Source organism: Lactuca virosa, chromosome 4 (assembly GCF_052849685.1).
Source record: "Lactuca virosa cultivar CGN04683 chromosome 4, Lactuca_virosa_CGN04683_v6, whole genome shotgun sequence".
Lineage (NCBI taxonomy): Eukaryota > Viridiplantae > Streptophyta > Magnoliopsida > Asterales > Asteraceae > Lactuca > Lactuca virosa.
The window spans coordinates 56,069,403-56,086,346 of NC_136429.1; the positions used below are offsets into that span (position 1 = coordinate 56,069,403).

The 16,944-nt window shown below is 33.1% G+C and overlaps 2 protein-coding genes and 1 long non-coding RNA gene across 3 annotated transcripts; all 3 read left to right on the forward strand.

The window, feature by feature from the left end:
- The first annotated feature begins 567 nt into the window (after positions 1 to 567).
- Positions 568 to 6,434, forward strand: EMB2765 (P-loop containing nucleoside triphosphate hydrolases superfamily protein). Its single transcript, XM_079041602.1, has 10 exons — positions 568 to 1,229; positions 1,376 to 1,465; positions 1,540 to 1,602; positions 1,682 to 1,768; positions 1,854 to 2,152; positions 2,246 to 3,911; positions 3,986 to 4,171; positions 4,273 to 5,427; positions 5,505 to 5,855; positions 5,948 to 6,434. The coding sequence occupies exons 1-10, from the start codon at positions 789 to 791 to the stop codon at positions 6,215 to 6,217; spliced, it is 4,608 nt and encodes a 1,535-aa protein (XP_078897728.1). The 5' UTR covers positions 568 to 788; the 3' UTR covers positions 6,218 to 6,434.
- Positions 6,435 to 7,832: 1,398 nt separating this feature from the next.
- Positions 7,833 to 11,375, forward strand: LOC145104338 (Metallo-hydrolase/oxidoreductase superfamily protein). The gene is made up of 9 exons (XM_079041604.1): positions 7,833 to 8,122; positions 8,810 to 8,945; positions 9,120 to 9,247; positions 9,341 to 9,488; positions 9,598 to 9,703; positions 9,784 to 9,842; positions 9,943 to 9,978; positions 10,068 to 10,177; positions 11,106 to 11,375. The coding sequence occupies exons 1-9, from the start codon at positions 7,935 to 7,937 to the stop codon at positions 11,161 to 11,163; spliced, it is 969 nt and encodes a 322-aa protein (XP_078897730.1). The 5' UTR covers positions 7,833 to 7,934; the 3' UTR covers positions 11,164 to 11,375.
- Positions 11,376 to 13,314: 1,939 nt separating this feature from the next.
- Positions 13,315 to 14,376, forward strand: LOC145109759 (uncharacterized). Its single transcript, XR_013709193.1, has 2 exons — positions 13,315 to 13,802; positions 14,064 to 14,376. It is a non-coding gene; the product is annotated as an uncharacterized LOC145109759 (long non-coding RNA).
- Positions 14,377 to 16,944: the final 2,568 nt, after the last annotated feature.

Below are 16,944 nucleotides of genomic sequence, written 5' to 3' on the forward strand. Positions count from 1 at the left end.
ATAAAAACGCTTGATTTGGTTAAAAATTGAATGAGTTACAAGCCCCACAAAGAAGCGTGCCAAATCGGACCGGTTCCAAAATCGAAAACTCGGCAAAAACCGGATTCGGAACTGGAACCGATAGAACCGCCGGGTCGGTTCGGTTCTTGATTTTGGCCGAAGCCGGTTCCCGGGTCGGGTCCGGGTTGGGTCGGTTCCATCCGGTTCAGTCCGTTTGCTCATGCCTAATAGGGAACCACGTTATTAGGTCGGATCACTATACCCGTTTAACCATTTCAAAATATGGATCCGAAATGAATATTCCAGACCGAATGATAATTTTTCAAAATTAATTTTATTGATGTTATTTTTTTTTTCAAAAACCATTAAAAAATGGTTAGATTAAGCTATTTCTTTTTAAATGTTATATAAACTTATTTTTGTTAGTATAAAGCTAAAAAACATTTTTAGTAAAAAAAATTTAGGTAAAAAAACTTGGATTAAAATTCAACTATTTAGGAAATGTTACGTCCTTGGCCCCTTGGTATGACTTTTCCGCTATTTACCCAAATTACCCAAATCCGAACACCCTTGGATTCGAGCCTTCACGACCGCCTTCTCTACGACCCACTGTACTACTTCTATCAGAGGCGAGTAGGGTTTCACGTAATTTCAGAAAGAACTCCATTCAAACCCATATTCAGAATCGTCCAGTTTGAAGTTCTTCCATACGCTAACATTGATTTTTGAACATTTCTACGTGGTACTGACAGCAGACCCTCACTTCGTCGATCCAGGAATTCCGAACAATGACGAAAGTCTACGGAACTGGAGTGTTCGACTTCAGGCGCCACCGCGTTGCTGAGTACCCCGTTACCGTCGGTGGTTCCGACCAAGCAGTTCCGGAAAGGCCGCCGGAATCAAAACCAGGTACCAATCTGCCAAGCTCGATGACCCTTGTTGAAATCCAGCGGGACCGGCTCACTAAGATTGCCGATGCGAACTGGTCTAATACGGCATCAAACAACGAGAAACCTCCGTTTAGTGCGGAGCTTGTAAAGGAGATTTATGAGACGGAGTTGCTGGTTAAGGAGGACAAAAGTGGTAGGATGAGGAGAACGGTGCCGTTGCAGAGGGTTATGATTCTTGAAGTAAGTCAGTACTTGGAGAATTACCTATGGCCAAATTTCGATCCCGATACTTCATCATTTGAGCATGTCATGTCAATGATTCTCATGATTAACGAGAAGGTATCAGTAGCTCAGTACCCCTGTATACTCTTTTCTCTATAAGTTTAGGGTTTGAATTCCTGTGCTAAGTAAACAAATGATGAACTAGAAGGTGAAGTCCATGAATAGTGACTTATATAATAACTTTATCCTTTTGGGCGATGCAGTTTCGAGAAAATGTTGCTGCGTGGATATGCTTTTATGATAGGAAAGATATATTTAAGGCATTTCTTGAGAGGGTTCTCTTCTTAAAGGAGGTATGTGTCTTTGCTTTCCGGGTAGCTACTGACATAGGATAAGATTAATGGTTGACATTATAACTTCAATGCAGGGAAAAAGCTTGAGTATTGCAGAGAAGACAAATTACCTACTTTTCATGATTAATGCCTTTCAGGTAAAAGTCGTTGTATATCTTGTTGCATATTATCTCTCAATATATAGTCAATTGATGTTTCTTGTCTTTTGTGTTACAGAGTCTGGAGGATGATATAGTAAGCAAGAAAGTCATGAGATTGGCAAGTCTTCATTGCTGGCATAGTCTATCCTTTGGTCGTTTTCAGGTAAGTCCATACACTTTTTTCTTTCATTTTCACGAAACTTGATTCTCATATTTACTTGTGTAATTTTCTTTTGATTTGTTTTAAGATGGAGCTTTGTCTTGATAATGATCTGATAGACAAATGGAAAAGAATTGCAAAAAAAGCCAAGAAGGCAAAGAAACGAGGGGAATCTTTTGATATGTCAGTAATGCTAGAAGTGAAGTTCTTAAGGAATTTCATTGAAGAGTTTCTAGAGGTGCTTGATTCAAAGGTATTTTATCACGACGATGACAATGAAGGGTCCAAAGTTCATGGGTTGGAACAAATCAATGAAGCTTCAATCTTGTATTGTGAGAGGTTTATGGAATTCTTGATTGATCTTTTAAGCCAACTTCCAACCAGGAGGTATCTCATCTTCACATAGTTAATACATTATCTGCTATTTACTTTTTTCATCTTCATATTTTGTTATTTATCTTGATGAATGATTGTCCACAGATACTTTAAGGCTCTTGTTGCTGATGTGGCGGTGGTTGCGAAATGTCATTTGAGTGTTCTTTATAGACATGAAAAAGGCAAGCTTTTCGCACAGCTAGTTGACTTGCTGCAGTATTATGAAGGTTTTGAAATCGATGACAACTCAGGGAAACAAATGACAGATGATGATGTTCTTAAAGCCCATTATGAACGCTTTCAAGCTTTTCAGCTTCTTTCATTTAAAAAAGTACCCAAATTGAAAGAACTTGCACTTGCTAACATTGGTGCAATTGATAGGCGTGCTGATCTTTCAAAGAAATTATCTGTACTTTCTCCTGATGAATTGCGTGACTTAGTCTGCAGTAAGCTAAAATTGGTTTCAAAGAATGATCCATGGACTGAAAGAGTTGACTTTCTTATTGAAGTCATGGTCTCTTTTTTTGAGAAACAACAGTCTCAAAAGGAATCAATAAATGCTTTACCACTTTATCCAAATGAACAGATAATGTGGGATGAAAGTCTTGTCCCTAGTATCAACTACTCTGGTGAAGGTTGCCTTGCACTTCCTAAACTAAATTTACAGTTTTTAACCCTTCATGATTACCTTTTAAGAAATTTTAATCTTTTTCGCCTCGAATCCACTTATGAAATCCGTGAGGACATTCAAGAAGCTGTTCCACATCTTCTTGCATACACCAACAATGAAGGGGACCCTGCTTTTCGTGGGTGGTCAAGAATGGCTGTTCCCATTAACGAATTTAAAATCACTGAAGTGAAACAACCAAATATTGGTGAAGTAAAGCCCTCATCTGTAACTGCTGAGGTTACTTTTGCCATTTCAAGTTACAAAGCACAGATAAGGTCTGAATGGAATGCGTTAAAGGAACATGATGTGCTTTTCTTGCTTTGTATTCGTCCTTCTTTTGAACCTTTAAGTGCTGAAGAAGCGGAAAACGCATCGGTCCCACAAAAACTAGGGTTACAGTTTGTAAGAGGATGTGAGATTATTGAAATGCGTGATGAGGAAGGGAATTTAATGAATGATTTTACAGGTAGAATTAAGAGAGATGAATGGAAACCACCAAAAGGGGATTTGAGAACTGTGACTGTTGCTCTTGATTCTGCTCAATATCATATGGATGTTACTGATATTGCTGAGAAAGGTGCTGAAGATGTTTATGGTAGTTTTAATATTTTGATGAGGAGGAAACCGAAAGAGAACAATTTCAAAGCAATATTGGAGAGTATTAGAGATCTCATGAATGAAACATGTATTGTTCCTAAATGGTTGCATGATATATTTTTGGGATATGGGGATCCTTCTGCAGCTCAATGGACTAATATGCCTGATCTTCTTGAAACCATTGATTTCAAAGACACGTTTCTTGATGCTGATCATGTTAGAGAATGTTTTTCAGAGTATCAGTTGATGTTTACAAATGCAGATGGCACTGAGAACTTGAATCCTGGCCCTCCATTTCGGATCAACATTCCTAGAAATCTTAAAGGAAATACTCATGCTCTTTCTGGAAATGAGAAGTCCAATTCAGATTCAGTTGATGTGAAGGATTTTGAAGAAGAAAAAGAAAAAGAAAAACTTATTGTTGAAGCTTACTTACCTCCTGACCCTGGTCCTTATCCTCAAGATCAGCCAAAACAAAACTCTGTTAGATTTACCCCCACACAGGTATTTTTTGTGTTTATCTTTAATTTTGTTCTTTATAAGATATTTTGTGAATGACATCATTGCTTTGTCTACAGGTTGGAGCAATAATCTCAGGGATACAACCGGGGTTAACAATGGTGGTGGGTCCACCTGGTACTGGAAAGACTGATACTGCAGTTCAGATACTGAATGTACTTTACCACAATTGCCCTTCTCAGAGGACATTAATCATCACCCATTCAAATCAAGCTCTGAATGACCTATTTGAAAAAATAATGGAGGTATGAAATGAAAACAGTTTCCATATTTACATTCAAAGTATATATCTTTATCTCTTACATATAAATTAATTTTGATTTTTTTTTAATAAAAAATCTGACAGAGGGATGTGCCAGCTCGTTATCTTCTTCGATTAGGTCAAGGGGAGCAAGAACTTGCAACAGATCTTGATTTCAGTCGTCAAGGGCGTGTGAATGCAATGCTTGTGAGACGTTTAGAGCTTCTTAGTGAAGTTGAAAGGCTTGCAAGATCTTTACAACTACCTGAAGATGTTGGTTACACTTGTGAGACAGCTGGCTACTTCTGGTTGCTCCACGTGTACTCACGTTGGGAACAGTTTCTAGCTTCTTGCAATAAAAATCAAGATAAACCCTCGTTTGTCAAAGACAAATTCCCCTTCACTGAATTCTTTTCCAACACCCCAAATCCTGTTTTCAATGGAACATCATTTGAAGAAGACATGCGTGCTGCTAAAGGGTGTTTTCGTCATTTGAAAACCGTCTTCCAGGAGCTAGATGAATGCAGGGCGTTTGAGTTGCTTAAGTCACAAGTTGACAGAGCGAATCACCTCATGACAAAACAAGCAAAGATTGTGGCAATGACTTGTACACATGCAGCTTTAAAAAGAAAGGATTTTTTACACCTGGGATTCAAGTATGACAACTTGTTAATGGAAGAAAGCGCACAAATTCTAGAAATAGAAACTTTTATCCCGATGTTGCTTCAAAGACAAGAAGATGGGCATTCAAGACTTAAACGCTGCATTCTGATTGGTGATCATCATCAACTGCCACCTGTCGTTAAAAACATGGCTTTCCAAAAATACAGCCACATGGATCAAAGTTTATTTACACGGTTTGTGAGGTTAGGAATCCCTTACATTGAGCTGAATGCACAAGGTAGAGCAAGACCGAGTTTAGCCAAACTTTATAACTGGAGATATAGGGATTTAGGTGATCTTCCTTATGTTAAGGAAAATCCCTTTTTCCATAAAGCAAATGCTGGATTTTGTTTTGATTATCAGTTGGTGGATGTGCCTGATTACCATGGGAAAGGTGAGAGTGCTCCTTCTCCTTGGTTCTATCAAAATGAAGGGGAGGCTGAGTATCTTGTTAGTGTTTATATTTATATGCGGTTGTTGGGGTACCCTGCAAATAAAATATCAATCTTGACAACTTATAATGGTCAGAAGCTTCTCATACGTGATGTTCTTAATAGAAGATGTGCTCCTTATGATTTCATTGGCCTTCCACACAAGGTCAGTTTAGGACATAAATTATGGTATTTTCCCTTTGATAGTGTTTGTGTTGAAAATATAGTATTGTTTTTTTACAGGTTGCAACGGTTGACAAGTTTCAAGGTCAACAGAATGATTTTATTCTTTTGTCTCTTGTGAGGACACGATTTGTGGGGCATCTTCGTGATGTTAGAAGACTGATAGTTGCAATGTCACGTGCTCGATTGGGACTTTATGTGTTTTGTAGGAGGTCACTGTTTGAGCAGTGTTATGAACTGCAGCCCACTTTTCATCTTTTACTCCAGAGGCCTGATTTGCTTGCACTCAATCTGCATGAGGTTGCACCTGCTACTGATCGTCCTGTTGAAGACACGGGGCCCACGCATTTTGTGAGTGGGATTGATGAAATGGCTGGAATCGTTAACTTTAGAATGCATCAAGTGTATCAGGTAATAATTGTCTTTTTTGGTGTGGATTTTTTTTTTTTTATGAGTTGGAGTGAAGTTGGTGATGATTTTTATTTTTTTGGATGTTGGTTTAGGCGAGAATGATGGGCAACCAGTTTTCAGATTATTCTGGAGAAATGGTTGGTGCAACAAATGAGCAAAATGGTGAGGAGGATGATGATATGCAGAATGTGGGAAATGGGGAACATGAAGAAGCAAAGGAGGCTGAAACACAGATGGAAGTTGATAGCAGCAAGGCAGATGATGAAGCAACACAACTTGAAACCCCTCCTGCAGACGGTGAAAGTATTCCCATTCCCATTGAGAGTGGCTTGAATGCTGATGATAGTGTCAGTGTGGAGTAGACAAAAATGAAACTCCTCTTTAGTGTTTAAAGAACAAGTTTTTTATGATCTCTGTCTCCTGTATTAAAACATAGATTGATTTGCATTAGGATTAAGAGGGGCCCGCACCGCTGTATAACAAAGAAGAAATGCATCAAGATTTGGCATCTTCATATGAACACTTGCATTTTTGTAGTTCCATAAAACTAGATTCCCATTGATTGAAGTTTTTGTACAATTGGTTCTTGTAAAGCGATTATGCCAAAAAAAATTATATAATCTAATCTTTGGCTTGCTAAGAAAGAAAGATGATACTGTTTTTATGCATTAAACCTAAACCCTTTTTTTGGTGTTAAAGTCCTGAATGATGCATGCCTATTTACATGTTAAGTGGTGGTAGCATGTTGTAAATCATTTTTAAAAAATGACATGATGAAATGTTGACACGTGTGGTAGATCTTGTTAATTTTCTATTTGATATATGTGGTGTTGGTTGACATGGTTGTGGTTAAAGCGAAGAAGTAAAGGTTGAGTGTGAGAGTGAGACTGAATGTTGCGTGCAAACTTGTTATAATGATATCATGGTTTCTTCTACACAAAAAGGTGGAATACAAGACGCACACAAAAAATGTGGAATGAAAGATACACCTGAACATCGTTTATTTGTTAAAGGACAATTTTGGAATCGAAATGCTCTTTTAATTCAAGTGGATTATTACCAAAATGTTTTTGGTATGTAGCACCTTCCAAATTATAATTATCATTTTTCCAATGTTTATAATTGAAATAGACATATTTTGATTTAATTATTTAAGGGGTTAAATATTCCATGTTATTATAAAAATGCTTATCAGTTTTCACCTAATATGTTTTTTTTTCTTATTTCACAAAATATGTAGCATTTTCAGTTTTCACAAGATGTTATTTTTTGATTATTTCGCCTATTAGTTTTTTACAACGATTAAAATATATCATACACACTAGACCAAGTTATCATTTAATTGTTATAATTTCAAATACATTTATCAGTATCTCTTATACTATGTGACATGTATTGTCAAAACTTATTATCTTATTATCTTATTAATATAAATGATGCCAAGTTGCAAACTATGTGTCTATAAATAAAAATTTAGTAATTATTTTATTTGAATATACAGTGTAAATACCACAAAATTTAAACCATATTTATCAGTCAGAATAAAAAAAAAAATGTATAACTTTAAATTGACTAAAAACTTTCTCACAACCATGACATGACAGGACACATGACAAACTATGAGTGGACATTTTTTTTTGTCAATTTTAATAACTATTTATTAGATAATATGTTATTGAAAAATTATAAAAAAAATATATTAAAGTTTATGGTTTTTATTTCTTTATATATAATATAATATTGATATAAATTTTATATATATCTGAGACTTCTATATAATTTATATTTTTTGCTGTATTAGATTGTTGATAAATACTTAAAATTTGAATTTGGTTGAATGTCTATTTAGATAATAAAGAAAATATTTTTTTAAATGAAAGAATAGTTATCATTCTTGGTAAACATAGGCTCATAAGTATAACATAACGTGTGTGGGATCCACCAACGAGAAATAATTATAAAGTTTGCAAACCGCTAAATTCTTCTCTTTCAACACCCTCTTTCCTTCCAATACTGCGATTGAAGGTTTCTCTCATTCCGAATCTATTTCGTATCTCCAGTTTCATTCCGGCAGCTTATATGGACGTCGGCGGTGACTTTTTGGAGAACGGCCATCGCGAGCAACCTCATTCAGCATTGATCTTTGTAGGTACTGGTTGTTCGAGTGCTGTCCCCAACGCAATGTGCCTGATCAAGCCATCGGATCCACCTTGTAAAGTCTGCTTCCAGTCCTTATCGACTCCACCTGAATCTAACCCTAATTACAGGTATTCGACGATGATAAACTAAGTTCTAGGGTTATAGTTGCATTTTCCCCCTCCAATGCATCGTCATGGATCTTTAACCTTTAGATTTTGTAGATCTGCCAGCATAGAAATCAATGCTTATAATGGATTAACCTGTATGTTCAAACTTGCCGGAGATTCTGATTTTTTGGAGGAACTTGTATGTTCAAACTTGTAAATAGTTCTCATTCATCATTCCTTCCTAGTTATAGTTAAATTTTGACTTTTAGACACAAATGTATTGGTTATTAGTTTCAAATTCGTCAAGCAAATGCTTTTGATCACACATGAAAAGATATATAAGTTCAACTCTAGGAAACGTATTAACTCCTTCCACCTTGGTTGTGAACTTCAAACACGATTTTTTTTGGAAATTCTGATGAACACATAAAACTTTACAACAAATAATACATATAAAAAGTTTGTGGCAGATATTTATCAAAATTCATATATGTTATGCTTTGACTTTCTCTGGCTACCTCCTCTTTTGAATAGAGGGTATATGTGCTAACATAGCAACCCCCTGCACTGACTGGACAATATCTATATTTTCATTGAGCAAATTAAGTCTGAGATTATGCTTATTATTGCCATCTATATATTCATTAAGCTTATCCTAATGTTAATGGTGGCTCATAAAAGTTATGATTTTATATATATGTTCTATAGGTGCAATACATCTCTTCTGATTGATTATAGTCCAAGTGCTGGGGAACATAAGTACATACTAATTGATGTGGGAAAGACATTCAGGGAGCAAGTCCTCCGGTGGTTTACTTTCCATAAGATCCCTCAAGTTGATTCTGTAACTTTCTTCTCCCTAATACAGTTTTTAGTTCATATTAATTGGATATTCTTCCTCTACTTGACACATTCATGGGAGGGGGACTATATAGTTTCTTGGATCAAATCTTTTAACTGAAAGACAAATGGGATCCATCATGTTGATAATAATAAATAATTGTTATAAAATGCACAGATTATTTTGACTCATGAACATGCGGATGCAGTTCTTGGTCTTGATGACATCCGTTCAGTGCAACCATTCAGTCCAGTAAACGACATTGAACCTACACCTATTTTCCTAAATCAACATGCAATGGAAAGGTATTCAAGTTCTTGGTTTTGTTTCATCTCTTGACACTTTAATACTCATGTTATGGCTGCATGATCTGTCAATCTTTCTTGTGTAATAAACAGCTTAAAAGTGAAATTTCCTTACTTATTACAAAGGAAGCTCAAAGCTGGTGAAGAAGTTAGACGTGTAGCACAACTTGAATGGAAAATAATTGAGAATGATAGTAAGAAGCCATTTGTTGCATCCGGACTAGAAATCACACCCTTTCCGGTTAATATTCTAACCTTTTCATTTATCTATTTATTATTTTCTGCTTGAATTAATAATATATTATAATTACAGTTATATAGGTTTTTGACTGTTGTTTACCTTTATTTAGGTGATGCATGGGGAGGATTATATTTGTTTAGGTTTTTTGTTTGGAAAAAATAGCAAAGTAGCTTATATATCTGATATTTCACGCTTTATAGAAGATACTGAACTTTGTGAGTGTTTCTTCTAGTCCTTTTCATAGATTCATACCTTTTTGTGTTTCAGTTTATTCTCAGGTTTTTTGAATGTGCAGGTATATCTAAAAGTGCAGGTCAACAACTAGATCTTCTTATATTGGATACACTTTATAAGGTCAATACTCCAAGTCTTCCACTTCATTAATATGGTTTTGGGTTCATAATTAGTAATTATCGTTTTCTTTTTTCATGAAGTTTTCTTTTTTATTTTGCAGAATGGATCCCATAATACACATTTTTGCTTCCCACAGGTTTGTCATTAAGTTCCTTTATTGTGATCTTGCTTTGAATTACTTCAACTATCATCTAATTTTATGTTAATTTATACATGTATTGACAGTCTCTGGAAGCCATTAAAAGATTGCAACCAAAGAGAGCATTTCTAATTGGAATGACTCATGAATTTGATCACCATAAAGATAATGAATTCCTTCGGGATTGGTCTAAAAGGTACTTTCCTACCCTTTAGATTCCTTTAGGTAGTGTTTGTTATGCAGTAAATAAAAGAGAATGGAATTGAACATCACAATGGAATGAAAAAATCATGTTTGTTTGCTTCATATGAATGAAATGGAATGCGATTCCTTCTCTCCTTGACTGATTTTCATTCCATGGGGGAAGCCTTGAAGGGGTATTTTTTTCATTCTTTGATGAAGTGAAATGATATGTTATAATTATAAATTACTTTTATCTTTGTTAACTTCAGTAACAACAATTTTTTTGTTATATTCCACAAATAACTAAAAGTATTTTTTGATTATAATTCTATTCTAAGATTTCATGGTATCTAATTTTTTTATTTTTGTAAATAATTTGTTTGGAGTGATAGATAAACATATTTCAGACGAAATCACATATGTTTACATGTAATTTATTCAGCGGTATATCTTTATTAGTTTATTTGATTGAAGTTTAATTTTTGTACGTTTTTCAAAATCTTCATATTATTATTGTTGCCATGTCAGCAGTATATTACATGTGTTTGTCCTATGTGGACAATGACTTCACACATACACATGTTAACCTGTGCCATGTCATATCATCTTTTAAATCTCATTGCTATAATGAGTAATTTTTTTAAAGTACAATGTTCTAACAAGGAATAATTTGAAAGTTCAATGCTGTAATAAATAAAAAAGAAAGTACAATGCTATATTAAGGAAAAAATTAGAAACTACATTGCTGTTTCTTGCATTTTGCATGTTTTCTAACAAACAACATGTTTGAATGGCTCATTCCATTCTTTCAAACCAAACAAACATGATAATTAAATGTAATGACCCATTCCATTACCTTTACTTTGTTCATTCCATTCTTTGTGATTCCATTCCATCATTACCAAACATACCCGTAATTCTTCACTTGTTGCTTGCTACAGAGAAGGAATTCCAGTTCAGCTTGCACATGATGGTTTGAGGATACCTATACATCTTTAATGGTAGAAAAAATATATATGCACAACTATTCAGTTGTTATAGAATGTTTTTGGACCCGATACACACAAAGAAATAGGCTTTTGAAATATGAATTAAGTTTGCATAAAAAGATGCTAGAAATTGGGTAAAAGTTGTATGTATTTTAACTGCTCAATATTCCAAAGTTTTGAGATATCTTGAAGGATTTTCAAGTATATTGTTCCATTGATTTTGATGCTTGTATTTTAAAGTGACCGTGTCTTGTAGATATACAATTTAAGCGTAATTTTGATGCTTGGAATATGGTGATGAAGGAGATAGGGGCAAAATGGTCCTTTTAAAAAAAAAAAAAAGTTAATGCATGAAGCTTTAAGTTAAACGCCTCAAGGACTGAATCGGTGAAAAAGAAAGAATATTTTGTAAGGATGAAAAAAGTTAAAAATACTTTTCAGCGATCATATCTGTAAAAATCAACAAAACTATATAGACGAATTTTCAGAAAAGCTATTACATTTTTAGCTTTTTACCTCATACCATTACAAATACTTTTTTTCCCCAAAAAAATTACCGATAATTTGAACTTTTGCATTTAAGTATTATTTACATACTAAAATTGGATTGCTGGTTAAGATGCTTACAAAATTTTCCCCAAAAAAATTACCGATAATTTGAACTTTTGCATTTAAGTATTATTTACATACTAAAATTGGATTGCTGGTTAAGATGCTTACAAAATTTTCCCCAAAAAAATTACCGATAATTTGAACTTTTGCATTTAAGTATTATTTACATACTAAAATTGGATTGCTGGTTAAGATGCTTACAAAATTTTCTATGTTGGGTTGTTTTGGACTGTTTTTTTGGCCAACTTTGGAAAGGACGGTTTGAGTTATCAATTATGGTTTTTTCGCGTGTTGTCCATGTTATGTTAGTATTTGTATACACTTGGCAATTTGATACACGACACGCGTTTTCCGTATACGAGTTTTAGAAATTTGTGTTTCGTGTCTATTTATGTCAACACAAAATTTTAAATTCGTGTTGTGTCTTACGTGTGTCAAACACAAATTTACCTATATAAACACGTATAGACACGAATTTAATTCGTGTTGACACGCAACACGTGACACGTATAAACATAAATTAAATTTGTGTAAATTCATGTTTATCATGTAACACGATTAAAAACATGTCTATTCGTGTCATGTAACGTGTCACACAGATTAATTACGTGTCGTGTTCGTGTTTGATACCCAAGACACGTTTTACAATTCGTGTCGTGTAAATTTCTAGTCTGACACTTATACACGACACACAGACACGGATTGACATGCCTAATTTGTTGGTTGCCAACCAATTTTTCTTGTAAATTCTTTTTAGTTTTCTTGTAAATTTTTCAAAAAAAAAGGAGTAGAGTTTCATTTTTAGTTTTCATCGGAAAATTTAGAAAACGTGTTTGGTTAAAACTTGTGAGTTTTCATTTCTTATTCTTTCTTTATGAACATTTTTATAAAAATGGGAGTTAATCAGAAACAAACTCTGATTAAGAACACACCATCAAAATATAACTTTCACAGAGAAATTTATACATAAATGATTACATAAGACTAATGAATGAACACCCTAGCATTACATAAATACTAGATATAGTCGTCAATGCAATCCCTAAAGATCAAAGAGTCTTCAGTTTCCCAAGCCGTGCTGCAGATCTTTAAATCTTCACGTTGATGCCATCAACTTCACTTTGTTGTAGTTGGCTGATAATCTCATCGACTTATCAAATCATTAGGTTTGATCCTAACAATCTCCACCTATATACTATTATTAATAATGACTATCAAAATAGAAAAACTATTTATATTGAACAGAGTATTTCTTTAAAGAGTATAATTAACTGATGTCACCAATAACATGTTTTTGGGTAAAATAAACTTCAAAGTTTAGATTTTTAGACTGTTTGGGGAAAAGATTCGTTGTCTATGCTTACCTTCTATCATCAATTAAATTGTTCATGAAATAAGATTCATATAATTTTGATCATAATATAAATATATATTTAAAATGGTAATATAAGTATAAGCTATCTAATAAAAGAGACTTTTTGCCATGTGTCATCTCCTAAACCTAGAATTTTCCAAAGTGAAGTGTCTATTTTGCCCCTCTCTCCTTTAATGCATTCGTTCATTCATTCCCAGAAAACCAGGAATCAGGAATTCAAAATATCCAATTGTTTCTCCTCCAATTTCGCCCGCATCCCCTAAATCTCGGTCATTCCTTTTAGGGATTCAAATTTCAAGATTTTATGCCCTCAATTTAAGGTATCCATCTTCCTTTCTTCCCCATACATAGCCACTTTCCTCCTTCAAACCCTCAAAATTCTCATGCTTAAAAGGTTTTTGGTTCTTGTCGTTGGATCTAAAGATAGTCATCAAAAAAATATCCATGACTGGGAAATTAGACCTACTTAACCCTTTGCTTACACTGCTCCTTCTTTCTTCACTTTCCAAACGCAACGCCTTTTGACAAGACATCACACAATGCCTCCCTCCTCCAGCTCCAGCGCATTTCTCCTCCGGCGCCGCCTTCCTACTGTGTCGCCCTCCTCCAACGCCTATCTGATTTCCATATCGATCTTCAATTTTTGACGACATCTCCAAACGGTAAACTTTTTTTTCTCCCATTGTGAAATTGTTGTTCTCCTTAAAATTGAAATCGATTATCTGTAAATATGAAATCGATATCTCTAACCAAATCACGACCATCACTTAATCCAATGATGAATCAACTACAAAGCATCCCTTCTTCCACGACGACTCTGCATATGTGTTTGAAATATTTTACTTCTGTATGCGTATTTACATTAATGCCATAATTGCCACTGTTACTTAATCCATTGTTTTGACAATCAATATTAATTCCAGAGTGCAGGGAAAAGTCACATAAGTGGAGATTCAATGGCAATGGTACCATCACTATATGCGATTGGTGTTTTATTCTTTGGGGGCAAAATGGTCTTTTGGGTTGCTGCTTTTACTAATGCTTCTGGTTTGCAGTTTTTAGTTGATCAAATGAGTATATTAGGATTTATGAGTGCCAAATAGAGTTTGTTGTAGTCAAACACATGTAATAGTTGAATCCAAATGCATAATGGTATCATCTTGGTAGAACCATCATGCTTTGCTTAGTATATAACGGTTTGATGGATCAATTCTATGCATTCTCGATTTACTTATATTTTTCACTCTACTATAATACATGGTCTTCCCTCTGTCTTGATTCTCATTTAACATCTTTACATCTGATAAGTTAAAAGTGTTAATAAGCTTAATTGGATCATATACTTTAATCTATTCATTGGATCATATAATTACATCTTATGTGTCAGTCTTTCCATTTGATTTGTTAGAATTTTTCTTTATCAATATTGAATGTCATATTGAGATTGTCTTTCATTTTTTTATTTATGTTTATTCAGTTATTATTCATTTAAGTTTGGTTGTTTTTATGAGCATTGGTAGTTTTCTTTAGTTGTTTCTTGAAGTATAGTACTATAGTGTAAGAAATAATGTGTGTTTGTCTGTGTATATGTATATAATTGTACTTCCTAGGAGGAAAAGACTGAAAATGTCTTAAAACAAGGACCAGATTTTGATTGATGAAGTGCATGACAATGACAAGGTGTAATACAACATAAAATGCATGTTTATGCAGGGTGGGGGTAATTTCACCATGAAACAATTTTTTTATTTGATTTTGTGGACTGCTTTTACTATGCAGTACTCATGAGTTCTTACTAAACATATTACTAAAAATATCAAAGTTTTTTATCTAACAAAAAATAGATTTTTTGGTTGTGAGATTTTCATTAAAACAAAAGTTTTGCAAATAAAATAAATTTCATGCGTGAAATGGAGGATTACAAATTTTGAGACTTTGAAACTTCATTTTTTTTATATAAAAATAAGAAAATATTTGAATTTTTTTTAATGTAGATGATTATTTTTGAAAGTTTCTAATTTTTTTATATTAAAATAACTAATTGCAAAATTTTAATTATTTACTTTGTTTTTATATTATCTATGTTAATTTAATTACTATCCCGTGTATTACACGGGTTGTAACCTAGAAAATATAATAAACATAATTAAACTTTATATTGAATTTTAGTTATGAAAGATATGTAAACAATATATCGACTTGTTATTTTAAAGAATATGTTATGTCAACAAATTAGACTTCGTAAACAAAAAAAAAAAAAAAAAAACCCACACCAATTGAAATGGAAAGTATTATTCAAAAGACATGAAGAAACATATCCCTACACACATTAAAAGGTCTTTTTTGGTATTTCTACTCAAGTTGTTTTTTTTTTTTAATCTTTACATCGTTTAAGTTTTAACAATAAAAATAAAAATGACGAGAGTGCATGATTGCTTTAATATGAATAAATTATTTAGTTGTATATTGTTTTTAATTTATTAAAACTGATTAAAATGATAATTTTGATAAATATTATATTCTGAAAGTTTAGTAAAATACATATAATAATTTAAAATTAATTTATAAGAAAAATATTATAGTCGGTTAATAAAAATAAAAATTTAAAATGATTTTAAAATATTTAAAAATATTAAACACAAGGATTTAAATAGATATTTTAAAATTTTATGATGATTAAATATAATATTTAAAAACTAATTGAATAAATATGAATTTTTTAATATATAAAAAAGAACATTAAAAAAAAGGTTCACTCTCAAGAGAATGTGATTAAAACCTCATATACTAGTAAATCATCACTTAGGTGCTGCTTGTTTTTTGGAAAAAACCTTTTCAGACCTCTTATTGTTGCGCGGCGCATCACACGCACAACACTTTTCATCTCGCAGCTTTTTGTTTTTCAGAAGTCTTCGGATTAAAAAACATCTGCGCGTGTTCTTTTTGGCGCAACACTTGTTTTGCCTCTTCCTACCTCTTCCACCCTCTTCTTCTTCTTTTTTTCTTGCTAAAATATTGATTATATATTGCTGAAATCTTATTTCACATTTTTTTTCGTTTTTTTTTGTTTATTATTGTTGAATTTTTTTTATATTGAATAATAATAATTTGTTGATGAAATATCGTTATTTTATGTTAAAATATCTTTATTTTTCAGAAGTCTTCAGATTATAAAATCAGTTTATTTTAATTTTTAATATCTGCAGCAGCATGCAGATGTTAAAAAACAAACACGCTTTTTATTACAGTCTGCAGCCGTTTGGTCCACCTCTTCTACTGCAGAGGGTTGCAGAAGTGGTCTGCAGATTTTATGAATTTTTTCTTAAAAAAACAAACTAACACCATAAATTAAATAAAGTAAGGGGAAGATGAGGCTCAAAAAACGCAAAAGAAAAGTTTAGATGCGCGAGAGATAGAAGGAATTATAGAGAAGTTTGGGTGGGTTCAAATTCCAATGTTCTTTTTTACTTTTACTTTTTGTTATTTATTGCTTTAGTTCTTTCTTTTTTAAAATAGGTTTCAAATGATCAAGAAAATAATGGCGGCATTTCTTTTTTAAAACATCAAATACTTAAATAGTAATACACATATATTTTAAACCGAATTTTGTTTTAGATTATACATATCTTTGCCAAAGGTGGTAATATATTTGATTTTTGTCCTAGAAAGTGAAATTTTCATTTAAATAATTGATTCATCTTATAGTTATCTATTGTAGCTATCTTAGACAACCAACATCGGGTATTTCAAATCCTTTTGCAATGTCATTTCTCCTACTTTGCAAGCTATTTAAGGGGTCGTTTG